This window comes from Gambusia affinis, linkage group LG06, assembly GCF_019740435.1.
Source record: "Gambusia affinis linkage group LG06, SWU_Gaff_1.0, whole genome shotgun sequence".
In the NCBI taxonomy this organism is placed as follows: Eukaryota; Metazoa; Chordata; class Actinopteri; order Cyprinodontiformes; family Poeciliidae; genus Gambusia; species Gambusia affinis.
Window position 1 is genome coordinate 9497339 of NC_057873.1, and position 21016 is coordinate 9518354.

The window sequence follows — 21016 nt, forward strand, 5'->3', positions numbered from 1 at the left end:
TAAAAAAAGTGGATGCATTCTTTCCTAGCATTTGTGTTTGGGATAGCCTCTATCCTGGAGAAGATCTTGCCTCGTCCCTAAAGATACTTTACAAATTTTTGTCTGATTCATGTTTTGGGTAATGTCATTGTTGTAATGATGGAAACTTGAAGCTTTACAAGCTTTATAAAGAATACACTGATTACCTATTGCTTGGAGTGAGAATTGTACTACAAACACAAGGAGACAAGACAACTTGATTTCTCTGGTTGGAAAAGTGAGATTTCTGAAAACAATACAAATGCAAAGTTAAAAGAAGATAACCCTGACAAAAAATTTATGTCAGGCAATAGCAGAGGCAAAACTCTGGTCATAGCAACCAACAATATCATTTTCTGATGCTTCTAGGCTATGGTAAGACTCTCAGTATGATCTGTGATGCAAATGGAGTCAACGATTTTTAATATCTACAAAAAAGAATCATCTCTTGTGCTTTTTGTGCACAGTATGTCAAAATGTTTCATTCACTTTAAAAAAGACATCCTATATTAAGGGAAATCAACTATTTATCTAATATACTATTAACAAAAAAGCTTAAAATAATCTAAAATAATTAAATATTTCCATTGTGAAATATAATAAATTCAAGAATATCAAAAGCATTAATGCTAAAAAGACAACACATGTATCGCTGTAGATAGTCCAGCAGATGGGGCAGTTAGGTTGGTCTTTTGCCTTGGCCAAGAGTCCGCAAACTGTATACGAAGAGCTCATTCTCTCTGTTGTCAAGTTAGAAAGAGAAAGCTAGAGCCTTTCTGGAGAACCAAAAATTTTGATTTAAAATAAATGCTAAGAGTCAGCCTCAAAGTCTTAGTTTTCAGTTACATTCATTTACAACTGTGCTCCATCCTCTACTGCTAAGATGATCACCACACATGATTTTACTTGCACACTGTTTATATTTTTTATATTTAAACTATAATTACAAAGTTTAGCTGGATGTCAAGACCCAAAGTCATTTTATTTTTTACACAATTAAAGGGATCAGGAGTTAAAACATAAAATTCATATCCTATGGAACTTATTTTTTCTGCACGTACCCTGCTGTGGTTTACTCTTGTGAGACATTTTCAAGGTCAACATTAAAATATCTGACAATTAAAAGCAGTGGACTATGAATACCTCAGAAACACTTCATAATATGTTTCTGGACAGAAGCAGTTTCTCCCTTTTCAGCTCCCAGAGTTTTATTACCCAACTTAAAACTAGAACTGCCACATCAGAGTTAAATAAATTTTTTATTCAATCATTTTGACTTTCAAAATAAATAAAAGCAGATACAATCATTATTCAAGGGCACTGCTTCGTTTAGTTTTATAATGGAAATACATAATCTAAACTTCTTTACAGAGCACTAGAAAATAACCTCAAATGTGACTCAAGAAATTTCTGGCAGATCTGAATAAAGTTGAAAGCCCCAGAAACAATCAGATTTTTTTTGTTAATTTTTACTACGTCTATTTATTTATTTTTAATGATCACTTCTGACTAAGAGTGGATTCTTAGCTGTTCTTTCTTGACCGTCAAAGTACGAAGCCTCTTCTTTTCTTTTGAAAGGACGCCCCCGGAAGTCTCATTTTGCATTAGATCCATCCATTGTACTTTGATGCTGCTGTCCGCTCTCAGCAGGCAGTCAGGTGTAACAGAGAAACCGGAGCGCTGGATTTGAGTAGCAGTCGTCATTATCCGAGTAACTATGTGAGGATCCGTCACTGCAGTCTGCAGGTAAAGAGACTCGTTACTGATGTCAGTTTGTGTTTTCGAGCTTTATTATCTTCTGGTGTTTTGACCATGTTCTGCTGCAGTGTGCACGGTTGTTGATGTGGCATTTTTTTTAATTGGCTCTGTTCCTCCACAACATAAAGCCTTTTGTCGGTGCAGAGTTTCTACTTATATTAGGTGGAAGCAACAAGTAGCGATGAGCAAAGTTGGCAGAAATGTTCATGTGCGATAAAATAATTCAGGTAATTAAAGTCCGACGCTCGACTACGTCAGTGTGGTATGCGGGGTAAAATCTGACTGTACAGATGAGAATGATAATAAACATAAAAGCTTCATCAGAATGGAATTTGAGTTCATTCTTTCGATGTAGATTCACCATGAAAGGAAGTCTGTAACTTCTGTTTTTGCAGCTCAGTATGATAATATCCTTAGCGGAGGGTGACGTTCATTACCCTTAATGTAGCAAAGTATAGTGAACGTCAGCTAGCTTACTGCTAGCTAACTAGTTAACCAGCTGACTGTTCTCAGGGGAGCTTATCGACTCAGTTGACCGTATCGAGTTTCAGTGTTTCTTTAAGTGAAAGAAAGACTCCACGCAGTCTGAAGGACTGTTTGAGTTCCCTAGAGAGGGAGAACATTCCTACATTATCGGCATAAAATACTGCGCTTTCTGTGTAAAAGCTACTGATGTATTTTCCAGTGTCTATGAAAAGAAAATTCAGTGACTTTTTTTCCTCAAGAGATGGCTTTTCCCCCCCCTCTTTCTCATGCGCATGACGTTTCATTATAAATTCGTAATAATCATTTAACTGTGGTCTGGTGATTGTTATTGTGCATGATTCATAAAGGTAATTTAATTAACGAGTTTATTAAGTCATACAGAAAAAACTTAAAACAGATTAACTTATTTCTCTGCTTTTCATCATTGATATCCTGGAGCTGTGGACGAGTGTGTTCAGGGAACCAATCAGGAAGGTCATATTTATGGTTTTCGGTGGTGGTGTAGCTTCACTACTGAGTGCTGGGTACATTTCTACCCCACCTAATGATAGGCTTTAAGGTCTAGGCCTCTCACTAGCTTTTTCGTTTTGTTAGTTCAATCCGTACTTATTTCTAATTTTGGCCCTTTTCTGTAGACGTTTCTAAATGGTTTAAGTGGGAAGAAATGGTTCAAGTCATGGACTATGCAACAGTTGGAATAAATCTGATAATCTAATACACAATCTTAAACAATTATCCGGGTTGTTTATGTAAGTGGTTGATATTTAGCACGTGTAATAGTTTTCCGTTTTATGAATACATTTTTAATCATTTAAAAACATGCACTCTTTTTATTTATCTTTATGTTTTTCTCTGTATGTTCATGTATGTTATATTAAGTGTTTTCTCTCAGAGCATGTTTTTCCTGTTATAGGATTGTAATTTAGGAGTATGAGTATTAACATGATCGCTAAGTGAAAGAGTTAGATTCCAGTCATTTTGTTGCACATATATATCACGTGCAACAAAACAACAGCTGCTGTAAATCAAATGTAGTTTTATCTCTTCTTTTTTATGTTTGTGTGTTTATAGGGATGAGATGTAGTCCGGATGGCTGATGGACAGAAACGGCGACCGGTTCCAAGATGCTGGCTCGTAACCGCTTCCTCTTCCTGGTGGTGGTGGGTGGGGCGGTGCTGGCCGTCCTCAGTTTCAGCCTCCAGTTCTGTAAGTCCACCTGTGTGCGTTTCTATAAATATACATTTTCTGTTACTCCGGAGCCATGGTCAGATACCCGTTTTTTTTATTGCAGTTTGGAATAACCAGTCATGTATATCCTCTCATTGCTGTTTTATTTTAGACATTCCATTCATGCAAAAACAAAGCAGAATTCCCTGTAGAATTCCTATAAATATCCAGCACCAGCAGTGGGCCTCTCTGGATGCTTTGTTTCCCTCCCACCATCTACGTTACTTGCACACTGAGGTGCACACAATTATGTCTTTTTGTACAGAAGGTGCATGAATGTAGAACTGATTGAATACTGGGAAACCTCCAACGTTAAGGAAAAGTAGATGAACTGCTGCGAACTGGTGGAAATGTGCAAGTCTAACAAAAGTAGCGGTTGATGCAGAGACAGTTTAGAGATTATGATTGTTACTTGTATTCATTGCGTTGAAATTTGCCTTTCGTCCATCCTATACACTTCAGAGTTCAGCAAAGTTTTCAAGTAAATATGTTGCTTTCCCATGGCAGACGTGCTATTAGGCACATGCTACATGTGTTTATTTGAAGTACTAAAATGGAATCTAGTGACTCAGACCTGCTGTTTTAGACTTCAGAATCTGAGTTTGAGTTCTTCAGCTGTTGTAACTTCCTTTCTTTCAGCTTTTTTGGAAAACAGCTGAAATACTGAATTTCTTTAAATCTGGACTAAAGCCTACTTTTTTAGAGCTGGTTTTGAACCAACATAATTGATGTGTAATAATGACACTTCATCAACAATCATCATGCAACTGAAAATGTATGTTATATGAAGTGTTTGTACCACTCACATTTTATTCCTATGAAGGTTCCCAGTGCAGTTTGACAGTTTAAGCACACAAATGAAGCCGATGTTTGTCACATTATCTCTGCAAATCGACTATTTAACATAGAATAAGTGTAATTTATAAATACTGTTTTGGTATTCTTGACAGATCTTTGCCAACATTTGCAACTTTTGATTGGTGTTTATAAACAGCAGATGCTCATAAAATTATATCATAATGCCTATAAAACGGTCCCAAATGGCATTTATACATTTCATTTTTTACTGCAGCCACTTGCAGTGCATTGGGCTGATGATAATCATACCTGTTGTGTATGATTGTAGGGGAGACAGTAGTTGCCATCATTTATTTATACATGAGGAAGAATTGAACCATTATGCAGGAATAGCCCAGGAGAGAAAAGGGGGTTTTCTCTTCATGTTTAATAAATGACTGTCGTGTCGTCAGTCTGTCTCATTTTTCACTGCTCTTTCCTCTTTGTCTCGCTGCACTTAATGGAAAAAGTCTGATCACCTGTTTATTGCTTATTGATGGTCTTTACTATCAAAAGATTGTCCATCTGCCTCCAGGGGACAAGGTTGACGAAAGGACATGGACATCTCATAGAGGAGTGGTGCAGCACACGGTGGTTAAAGTGACTAAAACAGAACAAGAGACACACAAAGAAGTGAATCTGTAAAAGAGAAGGGAATCAGAGCCGTGTTCTGCAGGAGAGTTGGTAGGTTTATGGGCAGGAATAAAAGATAAGCAAGACATTTCAAGAGGATCAGATCAAGCAGAAATGTATTTCACATGGAGCAATTCAGATGTACTTTAAATGTCTTTGATTATTCTTTTTCTTATAAACGCTGTAAGAAACGTTCCCCAGCACCCTGAAATTAACATCTAATTTGAATCTTTGTTTCAGCAAATACACCAGAGGCGTATTTCACAGATTTCAAAGCAATTTGGGCTAAATTTGTTCTCTCCTGTTTCAAAATCTCAAATGCAGACGGTGATGAAACTTGAAATACATGATTTGAAATTAAATGTTGATTCTTTATACCTTAATTTTGTAAAACCTTGATTGCAGTTTTGGCTAAACCTTTTGGGATTGTCAGATTTGTTTTGTCTTTCACAAACTGTCCCGCTTCATTTATTTTACTGTGATAATTTACAATGATTTTATGTTGAGGGATAATATATAAAAATATATATTACAAAAAAGTATTAATTATACTGATTTAATTCATAACCAAGAAAAGGTTTTAGTAAAGAAGCTGATTGATGCTCTTTTCTAATTAAAAGAAAAGAGCAGAATAGTTACCTTACAGATCAATAAGGCTTGCCTCTGTCCTCCTTTTGCCTCTTAGGAAACACTAGCTTTTATCAGCCTTTTACATCAAATGACTTTACAGTCACTAAGTTGGTGTCATTTATTGAATCAACATTAGCTTCAGGGAGAGCTTCAGGGCAGTGCAGCACATGCCAGAATCTGGATGGATGGACAAACTTTACAGTTGGTCCAACTTCATGGATTGATGGAAGGACCTACTGATAGATTCTCAGTTGGACAGCATGACAGGATGTGAAAACACACATCCAGACCTGGAACATCTTTAAATTCCATCGTTTTCCAGAATGTGCTGGAATACTGCTGTTTGTGCTTTCTTATTTCTTTGTTGAAGTGAAACTAAAAGCTGCCCTAAATCATGATTACTCCTTACTGACGTACCCCTAGATATTACGTGAGGTTAAGCAGAGCTGTTTGTTTAAGAAAAACAGTCGTCTTTATTTACACCTGCAATTCCTTTAGTTTTAGTGTTTCAGCTTTTGGGTGTGCACTTGGATCATTTATCAAAGTGCTTTCCTTCCCTCTAATTACAGCTGGGGTATAGTTAGAAAGCAAGTAGTTTTCTGTTGGTGTTTTTTTTTTTGTGCCTGATCCTATTCAAAAGTAGGATCTAAGCTTTTCACCATGTTTAGTGTTAAAGTATTCACATGTTAATCACCAGCCCTCCCTCATCACCCAAACTCTGTTTTTCCTTTGAATAAAACCTCCTAAACCCCTTTTTATTTCTAATGTGATGGAAGGAGATGTTCTAAATAGTGCAGCCAAACTTTGTGTAGACCCATGAATGTGTGTGTATTCCAGCCTAGCCCGGTGCAGCTTTCCTGTGCTCCCATTCGAACTGAGGATGAGGTCACAAAAGCCCCATTGTGTATGGGACTGTGGCAGAGCAGGTCTGGAGAAGTTTGGTCAGTCTGCAGAGGCCTGTGTTTGGACGGTGGCTTGGGAGGTGGCTGCGTGTGGGGAACAGGTTGTGGTAGTGAATGAGCTCCAGTGTGAGTGTGTGTCTGCAGCAGTCAGCTATCAGCATGGTCTCCAGTGTTACTGGGCTCTGTCTTTTCTTCTTTTGCATCGTTTCTGGTGAGTTTATACAAACGTGCTTAATGAACAGATTTTTTATTATTATTATTTTTAATTGTTTGCTGACTTTCACAGCTATATGGTTGTAATTCTTAAGGCGTAGCTCCAGAGCCAGGGTTTTGGTAAACTTCTGTGCCTGTCGGGTGTAATTTATTCGCTCTGGTATACCACAATAACATGATTTAGGTAGCCAATGAAGAACTGATACTCATACATCGTACAAGTATGTACCAGTGTATCAGCTACTTTTTAAGATTGAAGTGTTAACGTTACTTTATACTGTAGGCTTTGTCAGCTGTTACAGTTTTATTTTAAAACTAGCTAAAGAAGGCAGCATGAAACTCTATATGCTTATCTTTAGCTAAAACATCAGAATCACTATTTTTCTTTTGCTTGACAAAAATAAAGCATTATGTACTTTATTGTTTACTACTGCTGCTATTAGATATATTGCTGTAAACACATTTTTTAATTTCAATTTGGATACATAAAATAAGGAGAGAACAAGTTTTAGGTCAGCAGTCACTCTGTAACATAGACGCACCAATCAGATCTACCTTTAGAAAGGAGAAGGATACTCTTTACATCCACAACATAAATGCTTATTCATTCCAGGTGCAATTACTGCAGTCGGTTGACTACGTATGCCACAATAAACAATAAATCAATTAATCGCACAATAAATTACAAGAAACTCAATCATTTAAATTTTCTTGATTTAACGTTTTTCTCTTTTCTCTCTACCAAAACTGGTCTTCAGTGTGGTGCTTTGGTGTCCACTATCCCTATTTTGAAAGACAATTTTGTATGTTTGTATATTTTCCCACCCTTTTGGCACAGTGGGCAAACAGCCACACCACTGACCATACCTGGATGGAAATGAGCACAAGAGAGAAATTAATGATGGCACAAAATCCCTGATTTTTATAAGCTTGTGAGAAGACAGAGGAGTTTTCTGACAGGATGCACAGTGTTCTTCTTTCAGGGTCTTATTTGTGCCTGAATGTTGCGATAATCAGAACTAGATAATCTATTTAGGTCACCATCAAAGCAGGAATGTGTCTTTTCTTTTGGTAGCCGGAAGCAACATTGAATGAAACTTAGTCGTTCAAGTTTCGTATAATTTACTTTGAAACTTGAATGTCTAAAGTGTGTGTGAGTGTGTGATGTAAGTGGGATTTAGACCTCCGGCTCTCCAAAAGGGGACATTGGCGCTGTGCTTCTTTTTCTTGGATCTTTGGAAAAGCTGGTTTAAGTTCCCACAGCAGCTCTGTCTTTCTTACACCATGGTAACAGTGAGGTCTTAAGAGGGACACAATTGTTGTCATGGAGGTGAAATGTTGTGGAACTGTGACAAAGTCTTGCTTGTCTGCTACTCTATCCATTTTTAAAAAAAAAATTCTTGCTACTCTGCTCTATTTTCCCCTCTTTTTATTTTGTCCCATTACCTGAAAATCTCTGTACTGACCACCAAGTTTAGGCTCAGGCTTTTTACCACAGATTGATGCTGGTATACTATTGCATGAACTGAAAATGTTCTTATCTTGCTTCCTCTCCAACGTTGTTACGTCTCCCTCTCTCATCTTCCTCACAGTGAACCTGATTCCCACCTCTCCCATGCTGGAGGAGCAAACAGTCCAGGATGCAGATGGGGGTTTCAGAGGTCTTGAGGCAAAAAGCAGAAAGCGAGTCTTTCCTGTGCATCACAACCAAGAGCCCGATCCTGTTTTTGAGGCCTACAGCTACTGCAACACCCCAAACCGCACCGAACAAGCCTGGGAAGGTAAAAGCATAAATAAAAAGTAACAATAGGATTTATGAAAGACCACAAAATGCCGGAAAATGCAAACTCCTTTTTATGTTCAGCCTTGAGACCGGCTAGTTTTTAAAGCCAGAACTAGAACTAGATCATATGGAAACTTTATATAATTCAGCCACAGTACACTTTTAGTGTGTCAGAACTCCAGGGATGTGTTAAATTTGGTAAAGTCAATTCCTTGTAATTGCATTATTCATATTTTGGAATTGTGGAGCCGTTTTTATCTAAGTTGGGGTCAGTGAAAGATAAGTGTATAAGCAAAACAAATAACTCTTCAAATTGTTTTCCACTACATGTTGCTTTTGTTTACACAATCTCCTTTTTAACTTTATTTTTTAAATGTATCTTCTCAAACTCTTGTAAACGCAGACACACAGGAACAACTCTGTGATGTATGTCAGGATGCTGCCTCAGTATTCATCAGATGCATGATTATGTGTACAAGATATTTCTAATGAGGCCATTGTTGTAAAATTCATACCAGAAGTGGGCAGCAACCAGAGTAACTCACACATTCGATGAAATCAAATCGTGTCACTTCACATATGTCGTTGCATGGGAAATATTGAAATGAAACAGGAAATAAGTATTGAACAAAAAAATTTATTAGATACTTTTCTTCTCTCTCCTTTTCCCTGCAGTGAACCTGATTCCCACCTCTCTTGACTTGGTCATTTTAGCAATTTTAACCTTCTTTCTCTGAATTTAGAGTTTCCTTTGCGTTGTTTTTAGAGTCTTATTGTCATATTGTCAGAAATTTCCATTTATCATATCTTCTGATTCCTGGTATATTTCTCCATTCATCCATTTTTCTGTTAGCAAAGTAGGTCTTGTTTGAGTAAAAGCAATCATATTTAATTAATATGTTAATATCAAATCATCTGATGCTAATTGTCACATAACAGCAGGAATGCTTTCCAAATACAGACAGTTTTCAGCTGATATCTCGGCCCTCTGTGTTCTCTGGCATCCTTTATTTTATGCATTCAGCCTTTTGATCCTATCAGCACAGTAAAACTTAAAATGAAAGAAAATTTCTCTCGAGGTTAAGGATTAGAAAAATTGCGGAGTTTCCCAGTAATTCACTGAGAATAAAGGGATCAACAGATTATGCGCACTATTCTTTTCTTATTTCTTTTAAACAGCAATAAAACGTGATGGAAAATAAATGACAGCAGAAAAAAAGTCTATTCATGTTGTTACAGGTCACAGCCCCGCAGACTACAAGCTGCTATCTGTTCATGTGATGATTCGCCATGGAGACCGCTACCCTCTCTACGCCATCCCAAAGACCAGACGTCCCAGCATCGACTGCACCCTGTCTGCCAGCAGGTACACGCCGACAGTGAACACTCATGCAAAGTACGGTTTTGCATGAGTGTTTGCATCCCTTGAACTATTTCACATATTGTGATGTTACAACGATGTATTTGATCCACGTTCCTGTGAAAGACGCCTGCATCCGTTTTGCACATCTAGACGCTGAAGCTACTTCTTTGCAAAGTAACCCAAGCTAAGTCCAGTTCAGATGGAAAATTTTATGGCTTGTCACTTCCTAAGTAGTTCGCATACTTTTTACCAGAGCATGTATAAATAAATATTTTCAGTCGTAGAATGCCTTTGTTATGCCAGGAATGCACAAAAAGACTCTTATTGGTAGACACGACTGTCACAGAGAGTGGAACCGAGTTGGACCCAAATAAATGTTTTTTTTTTATTTCAGGTGAGTAAAATTAACTCTCAGGCACAGTTTTTTTTCTAATTAATTTTTTTATGTGAAAGCAGCAGAGCATGAGACGCAAATATATGTCAGAGCTTTTAATATTCTCCCATAAAAACTCCTGTCGAAAAGCTCCAGCTGAATTTAGCTGAAAATCACAACCTGAATGAGGTGCATTAACTGGATTTCTGCTCACAACACTGTTAACAGTTGCTGAGCTTCTCAGCCGTGATGCATGCGTCATCAGCAACGGGTGGGTACAGTTTGGTATGGCACATCTGCGCTTTAGTACAGCTGGAAAAACACAAACAAATGCTTAGAAACATGTCATGCATCATTGTGTAGCCATTGCACACATCGCACACTTTCTGCCTCCCAGAGAGGGAGAGTGGGTGGAAGCAGCAAAAGTGCTAAAAAAAAAAAATCCCTTATCTTTTTCCACTCACTGAACTCTACTCTCATTTTGCATCTGCAGCGCTTTGTGTCTGCTCACACTCACTCCGCTGGTTCAAGAGGGTCAGATAAGATTTCATAATGAGCAGTTATTAAAAGCCGGCTCTGCTTTCTATTTGAGCTTAGGATATCTGAAATGGGCTAGTTTTTCGGAATTCATTTAATTAAAATAAAGCAAACCCTGCATGAGAGTAGGCACATTGTAATTTAAAAATAAATAAACAAGCAAGGGAAACTAAATCCAGAAAATTGGACCATATGGTCACCAGATTGTCTGAGACAAATCCTCTTTTGACGCCGTGCACCTGAGCTCAGATTCAGCTAGCGACTTAATTTTGCACAAAGCAGCACATCTGGACAAATCACAATGAGACTGTTATCTGTAAATCCGCAGGCTAGAACCCTACAACCTGCATTCACTTGATCTAACTTGCTACTGTTCCATCTTGACATGGAGAGGGTCGTGAAAGAATTAAAAAGCTGTGTTTTGTATGTCCGTTAGTTGATTCAGCTTCACATCTCTGCAGCTGAGAGCATTGTTGAAATCGAACGGGTAATGAACTCTTTTTATCTGCTGTTTAATAGCGCAGGAGACCGGATGTCTAACAGAACCAGTTCCAGCCAGAGAAAATCAAAAGCAAGAAGGAACACTGTGACCTCGCATCAGAGTTCTGCAAGAAATGCATCCTGGAATCTAAAATACCACGCTAGCTCTTAAATCCCATCTAAGAGCAGAAGTTAGGCTGTTTTCTCAAGTGTATGACAAGTTAAAACATTGAGAGCTATTGCTATATGCTATACTGTAATAGAAATAAATAAAATTTTCCTGATTTGAAAATGTCAAAGATTCTGGCAAAATTAGGTTAAATGTAAATTCTGCTCCAGTTCTGACCAGCATTGTTGCTGTGGTGGACACTTCCATAAACACTCACATTTTCATTGACACCTCTGTCTACAGACTTTACTTGTGAGTTATGGAGTATTTGTGTAAAACAGGCGCAATGTGTGGAAGTCTCACTTTTCTACACACATTTCATCACTTTTGTACTTGTGAAGGTTATAATTAATGACATATGGTGTCCTCAGAAAGACAAAGTGTTATTCTGAGTACACCATATGTCATTCAACTCAATCGACATTTAGATTTTACAACATCCTTGACCATGAATTGTTAATTCAAACAAATGTTTTGCAAGGTGTGGACAGAAGGGAAGTCAAATACAAGTTACCATTCCTTTGGCTCATAAACTAAAAAAGCTGAGTCACAACTGAAACTAATTCTCATCTATAATAGGACTATATAGCAAACAACCTAGATTTCAGCAGAGGTGTTTTTCAGACAAAGTAGATCTAAAATTTAAAAAACATGGTAAGACACTAGGTCTTCTTATCTGAAGAACTTTATGCTCATAAACAGCGTTTCTGATCTTGTCATGGTTCTGGCTCCAGACTTTGCTGGTGATATCTGCTGTAGCTGTGGACTAGCCTGTGTTGCATTGCCATCCCTCAGTTTTAGGTTGTGACTTTTCTTAAAGACATGTTTCCATTTTTTTCAGAATCATTTGACAAGAAGTGTTTCTAGTCGTCATCCTGTTTTTAGTGCATTAGAAGGGCTCATGTCGTTGAATCTCACTAACTGTTTCTGCATTTTTCTGCTTCGGAAAAACAATGGAATGGTCACGTTTTCTGTATAGTATCATACACACCTTTGGTATTTTTAGGGTTTCTTGTTGTGTATTTCCTCTTTGCTAATGACTCTGTGACTTATGATGTGTTGTTTCTATGGGTTGCACTTAAATTAATCAGAAGACTGAAGTCTTGAAAGGGTGCAGGTCTTTCCCCTTCCAAGCATTCTCCAAATCCCTCATAGCTATTAGCCCTAAGCTTCACCACAAGCAGGTCTTGAGAGGTGGAGCTGTGAAAGGGTGAAATTTCTGCTTCATCACAATGAAGCCAACTAATTGCAATACAAAGAGTAGTGTGTGTGTGTATGCATATGATTGTATGACTAGAACTGATGCCGTAGGTAGTTCCTTCTGTTTTCTTTGACCAAACTGTGATTACAAGCACACAGTCTGGCATATGCTCTCAGAGAGATCGTCACAGGGAGCAGGAGATGTGTGTGTTTATGTGTGTGTGTGTGTTGCTGTACATTTTGTGTGTTAGAATGCTCTGGCACCAGCCTGCCGACCCACTGTCTCCATCTGCGGTTAACTGAGCTCTTTCCATCTGCAGGGAGCATCTCCTCTCTTTCCTTCCCTTCTTTTCCATCAATGTGTTTGTCTTTTTATAAATTCACTACATATGTTCTCTATTCTATTTCATTCTTCTGCGTTTCCAGCACAGTCTCTCTCTGTTAATCCCACCATTCACATTATTGTTTGTTTTGTTTTTTTATCTCTCCACCCGTCCCTTCCTTCCTCTTTACTAATCTATTCCCATCCTATCCAGTGATAATAATCCCTGCTTAATGTAATTGGGCTCTCTAATCTTCAGCTGGCAACAATAAACCTAATAGAGGCTTTTTGTCCACTGTGGCGTCTCCATCCTCGGACATCCAGTCTCCTGGTGCAGCCAATTAAATCTGAATTGTTCGGTTCTCCTCAAACCAGTCGGATCTGCTGCTGACAGGGCAGAAAGTCGCTCTTCTCAGCACATCCACACTCAGCCCGCAGTGTGTTTATCATAGTGCTAATGAATAAGAGTATGTTGATGCAAACAGTGCAGAGTGGTGATGTGATGACTGACATGACCTGGCGGCAGAAAAAGGCTTTCATTGTCCTTTTTGATGTAGCAGGTGGCTGTAGATGACAGATTAAGCTTTACTGTGTAAGGTCAGACATGACGACAGCTTTTATTTGATCTATTTTTATGGCTTGTTCCTGAATCTCTCTGTGATCACTATGGAAACTGTGCATGCGCATGCACCCACCCTTAATCTGGCTGAGTTGAGCTGCAGCTCCCGCGTATTCTTTCATATTAATCTGTAATCTTGAATCCTCTTTATTCTTCTGGATCATCAACTGCTCTTCTTGCTTTCCTCATTCCTGGAATTGGTGTGTGTGTGTGTGTTTGTTTATTGTCATGTGCCCTGAGACAACGAATTTATTCATCGTTTTATATCTACATGTTTAGTTTTTTTCTTTTATTCCACACACACACACGCACACGCCTACACACGCCCACACACACACACACAGAGCTGTCCTGTCGAAGTTCACATCCTTGTGTTAAAGAGACACCTGCTGGTAGGCATAGGAACTGGCCACATTCCCCCACCTACTAATTATTTTAATGCACTAAACATTTTTTTTTTTTACTGCATTTATTATTGCATGTAATTATTAAAATAATATTTGTTATTTTAGTTTTATTAATTTGCTTATGTTTTAATACCAAGACAGCAATCCGAAGTCTAACCGAGAAAGAAAATACACTTTTAATTTGGGAGTTTGAATGAGTCAAAGGTAATACAGATAATTAGATCTTAATATAAGAAATAATTTGAGTAAAATACTGCACCATTTTCAAGTCATAACATTTATTAAAAGAAAAAAAGACATCCAAACCAACTAGTCCTTCTTTGGAAAATGGAACAGTCTCCTAAAGTAAATAAATAGTTGCGTTTAACAGCAACAACTGATATTTTATTTTTTAAGTCTGGCAGTCTTTTACATCGCTGTAAATAAATTTTGGCCCTCCAAATAATGCGGTTAATAAAAATGATTAATTCATGAAGGTGAATTCTACTTTCACACAGAGTTAGGTTGTTTGGAAATCATCATTCGACTGTTCTTCCTGGTGTACTGATTATCTAAAATCGCCAATAATTCTTATTAATTTGCTAATTCAGATTTAGTTATTTACTGCCAAAAGCCTCTTTCAACCTAATCGTATAATTTGACAACCACGATGAAAAGAGTAATGGGTCAGTGTCAGCATACACTTATTTCAATACAACTGGCATGGTTTACTCCATTTGCAGAAAACCATGCAGCAGAACTCCTATATGTGATATAAGACTCACCGTACATACATAGTAATCACAGTAATCACATTTGATGCCATTTTTTTCTTTGTCTTCCCAGGCAGCCTTCTCACCCTCTGCTAACCTCCTTCATTAATCACATGGGCCAGGGGACCAGAGGCCACTGGGAGGCACAGCTGGGCTCCATTTCACGTCTCCCCAACCACAGCGTCTGTGAGATGGGACAACTCACACAGACAGGTCTTCAAACCAGACAGCTATAAATCTCAGCCCAATGTGTTTGCTTTCTCTGTGCTGCTGTTCATAATTAGTAGTGGTGTCAATCAATTAAAAAGTTTAATCAGATTAATCACAATGCTAGACTTTGTAAGCTTGGAAAATGTTAAAGAATGAGAGTGTTCTCATTTTCCAGCTTGTCATATTTATGAAGGGTAAATAGTAAATTTGTTTCCAGTGTTAAGTTAGAAAATTGAACTACGAGCTACTTGTGCTTCAGTGGAAGGATAATTCACAGTTCCAGTATTTACATAATATCTGTCTCGTGGTGTTTTGTTAAAGCAAGTTTGGCATCTATTCACTCATGTCTGCAACACTCCATAGTTGACCACAGTATAAGACCATAAATCACGCTGCTGTGAACTAGATAGCTCTCTCAATAAGAGAGGCTTCTAACTCAAAATAGGTTATGCAATTGATCTGCATTATGTAATATTAATTTGTTAAACATTTTAGATTTATCACGTGTTAACGCATTAATGTTGATAGTCTTAATAACTGGATAAATGTCTTGGTTATGCCGTAGAAATCTTTTCTCCTTAAAATCCAAATCTTTGTTGTTCTCAACAGGTGTCGTTCAGCACCTTCGCAATGGGCAACTCCTCCAACGTGCCTACAAGCACCACAGTCTGCTCCCCTCTGATTGGTCGCCTCGCCAGGTTTGGATGGAGACTACAGGAAAGAGCCGAACCCTCCAAAGCGGATTGGCCTTTCTCTACGGCTTCCTCCCAGATTTCGACTGGACTAAGGTGACCGTGCATCATCAGTGGAGCACATTGTTCTGTGGCTCGGCATGCGAGTGCCCTGCCAGGAGCAAGTACCTGGAGGAAGAGCAGAGGAGGCAGTATCGCCTCAGAGTGGCCGATTCCAACCTGGAGAGGACTTACATTGACATGGCACGCACTTTAGGTGTTCTCACTCGCCAGCTCCGAGCTGCAAACCCTATTGACTCGCTGCTTTGCCACCTGTGTCACGGCCTTTCTTTCCCATGTGTTTCCAGTGGAGATGGCGGTACTGGCGGATGCCTGACTATGGCACAGTTTGCGGTAATTCGGCAGCAGCAGCTGGACGATGAGGTAGATCGGAGAAGATTTGGGGCCTATCGTAAATACGCCATCCTGGCCATGTACCCATACCTCAACAGAACTGCTAACAAAATGGAGCGGGTCGCTAGGGCCAACGAGGAAGGCCGGCAGCCTCGTCTGGGTGGGGAGGAGGTCTTCACCCTCTCCTCAGGTCATGATGTCACCATTGCCCCGTTGCTTAGTGCCCTGGGACTGGCGGAGGCCAAGTTTCCTCGCTATGCAGCAAGAATAGTCTTTGAAATGTGGAAAAGCCCCCCTACAACACAAGGTCTGGCGAAAAACAAAGCAGGAAAAAGTGGGAGGTCAAAGTCAAATCGGAAAGATGGGGAAGTGTTCATCAGAGTGCTGTACAATGGTGAGGACGTGACATTTCATACTGCTTTCTGTCATCCCAGCGACCGCCACACCAACCAACCACTCTGCCCTCTAAGAAACTTCCTTACCTTTGTCAGGAAGGATATATTCAGCATTGTCAACGCTACTTCCTACAAGGAGGCATGCTACAAGCTCTCAGGGTGACAGATTGAGAGCAAGGTCGCAGGGTAAGTACGCCCAGCCATCAGGTGGTTGTGATTCCCCAGATTCTTAAATTTAAGAGAAGGTGCTCTTTCATGCCACTCATCATATCTGGCATGTTTCACTTGCCCAACATTCCCACTCACAAGAGACAAAAATACACAATCATTTACTTGAGATATTTTTGAGAAGAGATAAATTTCTGAACATCCTTTAACCTTTGCCGAACCAGCTTTTGTGTCTTTTTTGTTTACTGAGCCCTTCTCTAAAAGATAAATACCTCAAGGACAACTGATCGGCACTTTATTCTGTAACTAAAGGGTTTTGTACATTTTCATGGCCAAATAAAGGCTAGTGAGAAGGGAATGTTGAAAATACACGTACTGGGCTGGAATAATAATTATTTGGGAACATTTTGTGTGACTAATCTTTTTAAAGAACATTCATCAAAGTAAGGCTAAAGCTAAAGTCACTTTTTGTTCTCACTTTTTGTTTCTGTCACTTATACACATGGTAGGTTTGTTTTTTTATTTCTGGTTTTAACTGAACATCAATATGGCTCTTCTTGTTCTTTTTCTAAACAATAACTGTGGTACATTTTCAGTGTTTTTTTTTCTCAATCATTTAATAAAATTCCAAATTATTTAAACTTTCGTTGTTTGTGAATCTAACTTTGGTGTATTTTGATCAGACATTTGTACACATTAAAATTAATGTTGAATTTTCTCTGCGGTCTTGTTCTTGATTAGATTTTTAGACCAAGTATTTTTTCCTGTTTAAGATGACTATCTTACTGCATCAAACCACAACAGCTTGGGTGTTTAAAAAGGTTTTTTTTTACCTTTTACCACCAGAAGATCATGACAGTGTGGATACCTAACAGAAAACGATACTGAATCCACATTTTTGAAAAGATTTGGGCTTTTAAATGCTGTGTCTTTAAACGTTTGATCAGCTGATGAAGTGCTTACTCTGATTTTTCTTTTTTCTCTCTCTCTTCCATTACTTCCTTTTGCATTTCGAAGCTCTACTTTGAATCTTCTTGAGGACAAAATGTAAATTCTTGCCATTTTTCAACTGGTCTTAAAATGTTGATCAGGAGTGGAGTGTTTCTAGTCACTGATCCCATCTCACTATATCTGAAATCTGGTTTTAATATCGAGGAAGAGGCTGAACCACGCCATCATACTGTCCCTACAAATCCATTTGGAACTGGCTGAAAGGATTGGACAATTTTTTTTATGGTTGCAACCCACATTTTCAACTCTGCTGGTTGACCCACAAATAAATTTTTCTCACAAATGCAGTATAGTTTAAAAAGAAAAAAAAAAACATGACATTTCCTTTTTGCAAAGGGATAATAAGTGTTGCATATCTGTTCAATTTGATGATTATGAACTATTGAACACTCAGTTTATGAGAAAATCATAATACCACAAAAGAAAAAGCTTTCTAAAAATAGAAATTAGTTTTTATTTGCACAACAGGTAGGGCTGCTGACATGCTTGGCAGTCTGACAGGCTAAGCCACTGGGGATCATTTATAAAGAGGCTGTTCCCATAGTGCTGTTTCCTACCTAATGTAATATAAAATTGAGTGGAAGGAAAAAGTGGGGGGAAATGTAGGCAAGAAACAGAGACAATTGAAATATTGATATATATATATATAGTAAAAAATTATTTTTGTATGCTGTGTTTTATGAGACTATGAGTAAAAAATGACATCTTGCTAAATCTGGGGTATTAAGAGCAATATTGACTATTGATTAATATGCATTGTCTCATATAAGTCAAATAATTTCAATTCAGTTTCATTTTCACAGTTGCTGGGCAAAGCCCATTCAAACATTTAGACAAGATCCACAAAATGTGTTGTCCATCTACAGCCGATGTTTCTCGTCACCACATATGGACATGTCCAAAACTAAAACAGTTACGTTCTCCGGGCTTAAGCCACTCCTTCACCAGACACGTTAAAAGAATCTTACCTGTGCCAAGGTGTGGTTTTAAGACGCAGATTTAATTTTCCAGCAGCACTTGGCTCTGCCAAAGGAACAAAAGGCTGGCTCAGTTACCATTGATCAGCCAGCAAACCCACCTGATCGCCACCGAGAACCTGTCAGGCATTTTTAAAAGAAAGCTGAAAGACCCCAGATAGCACTGTAGAAGAGCTGAAGCAACCTGGGCTTCATTAACACCACAGCAGAGCAGGTCGATCTATTCCATACAATTTGCACCGATGCTGTAAGTTATGCAAAGGGAGCCCCAACCATGTATTGATTGTGCAGTACACGGTAGTAGTTGTGCAGTATGTTCAACGTGTTAGGGTTAATAAAATAAGTTTCTATCGATCTCATGTTATATTACACTTTTCTGAGAAGAATTTTACATTTTCATTAGCTGTAAGCCACAAAATTATCCGAAAAATTAACAGAAATAAATTATTGGAATATAAACCAGGGTGTGAAATGATTCTTTATTGTAGATCACTGTCAGTTTTTGAGCTATATTGTGGAAATAAATTAACTTTCTGATGGTATTCTAGCTTACCGACATGCCGCAAATGTGCTCACTATTGCCAATGTGTTCCAGTGTAAGGAGACATGGAAGGTGCTCATTACATTTTAAAGCCACTAGATGGCATACTAGTTCCACAGTCCTTCAATAGTCCGGTCTATCTAATTTAATCAGTTATCCACTTTGTCAACATTGCTGCAGGGGTACAGCACACTGCAAATTTATATAAATGTAAAAACTCCGAGTGCCTTTTTCCCACCACTACACAAGTCATGTGTCATCATCATTAGGGGCCTAATACAATGCTGACAAGATATCCATTGTACAGCTCATTTTCAAAAGTGCTTCAGCTTGCTCAGCCTCAGTTTTTCTGTTTTAGATTCCTTAGAATCAGTAGTGTATTGACTGAAATAATGCAATAACAAGACCAGCTCGATAAATTGCATTTGCAGTATATGGATGTTGTATATGTCCTGGCAGTATGGGAGTATGGTGCAACTTGCTGGTGAATAAAAAGATCCTCAATTGATGCTGCAGACATCTCAAATGAGATTTGAAGGGCAAAGATTTATCATCCTGCATTTCTTCAGTTGAAGACAGCCATATGGCATTTCCAGAAATTCTCCCAGCTAAATGAAACCACTATTACAACCACCAAATTTTATTGTGTTACAAGTGTTGTCTTTAAAATTAACACGTCCACAGCTTGTAAAATGAACAAGGCTTTTTTTATCCTTACCTTCATGTCACACACTAAGACTTAAAAAAAAACAAAGTTAAGGCAGTCCACGCAAGTCTATGTAAATGTACTCCCCAATTTTGCCTTGTTACATCAGAACGTACTTCCAATCTATTTGCAATTCTATGCCATGATATCAAGGCAGTTAAGGCTTGGAGCAAGCAGCCTGATTCCTCCCCCTCTTGTCCCATCACCTCTTACTAACGTCTTTCCCTGCAGTCCCTGACGCACCTCTAACACTAACAGCTCACATGTGAGATGTAGCTGCAATTTCCTCCTGCTTCAACTTGCCTAAACTTTGATTTTCTTACGGCGCCTCAAGCTTTGGTTTATTTACCAGACTTTTAATGCGAATGCATATGTGTGAGAACAAGAGAATGGGCAGTTCAAGGTAGATATAAGGGGCACAGCTTCAAATTATTGTTGAAACAATGTCCACTTGACCCAGTCTGCCTTTAAAATCTTAGGAAAAGACTTCCCAACACATCTCAGATGTTTGGCATCTAAACTTGAAGTGCAGACACAGAAAGCCATGTGTGGATTTGGCTGATGCTTGGACAAAATATGTGAGGAATGATGACTGACAACTCACACAGCAGGAGAGGGATGTTGTGGTCAATGCCAAGAAGCCAGAAGATGGTAAGGGGGAAGAACTTGTGGTTAGAGTTAGACAACCTGGAATCAGCCGTAGAATTTCTTCACTTCCAAAACCACAACTTATGGCCCCTGGTTAGATGTTTTTCTTAAGATATTTGATTTTGTTAAATAAGGAGGTTTTCAAAAGTAACCCTTTGCTGCATAAAGAAAGTATAAATACTGACCAGTGGGAGCTTGAGCAGCGATTAAAAAGTGACGATAAAACTATGTCAACTATTTTATGTGAGTTCAGAAAGATGAGAGGAGCTTATCTAAAACTGCCATTATGAGAGGATGTTGAGATAGTCCAAATAGTTTTTCTTTCTTTCATTCCATCTTACTGAAATTTTCTGTGTATGTCTTCAAGAAGCTAACCTGTTTAGCTTTTGCATTTTGCACATACGTTTGCGGTATGTTTGTATCCTAAGAAAAAAAGATATAAAACTTCAGCTATATTTCCCAAACAATATATTAACATATATGAGATAGTCCAAATATATCATATATATGAGCATAAGATGAGCAAATGACTGCAACAAAAGTTCCAACACTGTCAGTGTATTCTA

General features: G+C 38.4%; 1 protein-coding gene across 2 annotated transcripts; it reads left to right on the forward strand.

The window, feature by feature from the left end:
- Nucleotides 1–1619: 1619 nt before the first annotated feature.
- Nucleotides 1620–17282, forward strand: pxylp1 (2-phosphoxylose phosphatase 1). 2 transcript variants are annotated; one of them, XM_044119733.1, is made up of 6 exons: nucleotides 1620–1764; nucleotides 3334–3468; nucleotides 8297–8485; nucleotides 9727–9853; nucleotides 14783–14922; nucleotides 15529–17282. In XM_044119733.1, the coding sequence occupies exons 2-6, from the start codon at nucleotides 3387–3389 to the stop codon at nucleotides 16560–16562; spliced, it is 1572 nt and encodes a 523-aa protein (XP_043975668.1). In that variant the 5' UTR covers nucleotides 1620–1764; nucleotides 3334–3386; the 3' UTR covers nucleotides 16563–17282. The 2 variants fall into 2 exon arrangements, with proteins under 2 accessions (XP_043975668.1, XP_043975669.1); XM_044119734.1 differs by lacking the exons at nucleotides 1620–1764; nucleotides 3334–3468 and adding an exon at nucleotides 6530–6702.
- Nucleotides 17283–21016: the final 3734 nt, after the last annotated feature.

Excerpts from the sequence above, each read along its gene's own strand:
- pxylp1 (XM_044119734.1), top strand. The coding sequence starts at position 6,606 with ATGAGCTCCAGTGTGAGTGTGTGTCTGCAGCAGTCAGCTATCAGCATG. Across the intron at positions 8,486-9,726 it reads CACCGAACAAGCCTGGGAAG|GTCACAGCCCCGCAGACTAC; the intron begins GTAAAAGCATAA and ends ATGTTGTTACAG. Across the intron at positions 9,854-14,782 it reads TGCACCCTGTCTGCCAGCAG|GCAGCCTTCTCACCCTCTGC; the intron begins GTACACGCCGAC and ends TTGTCTTCCCAG.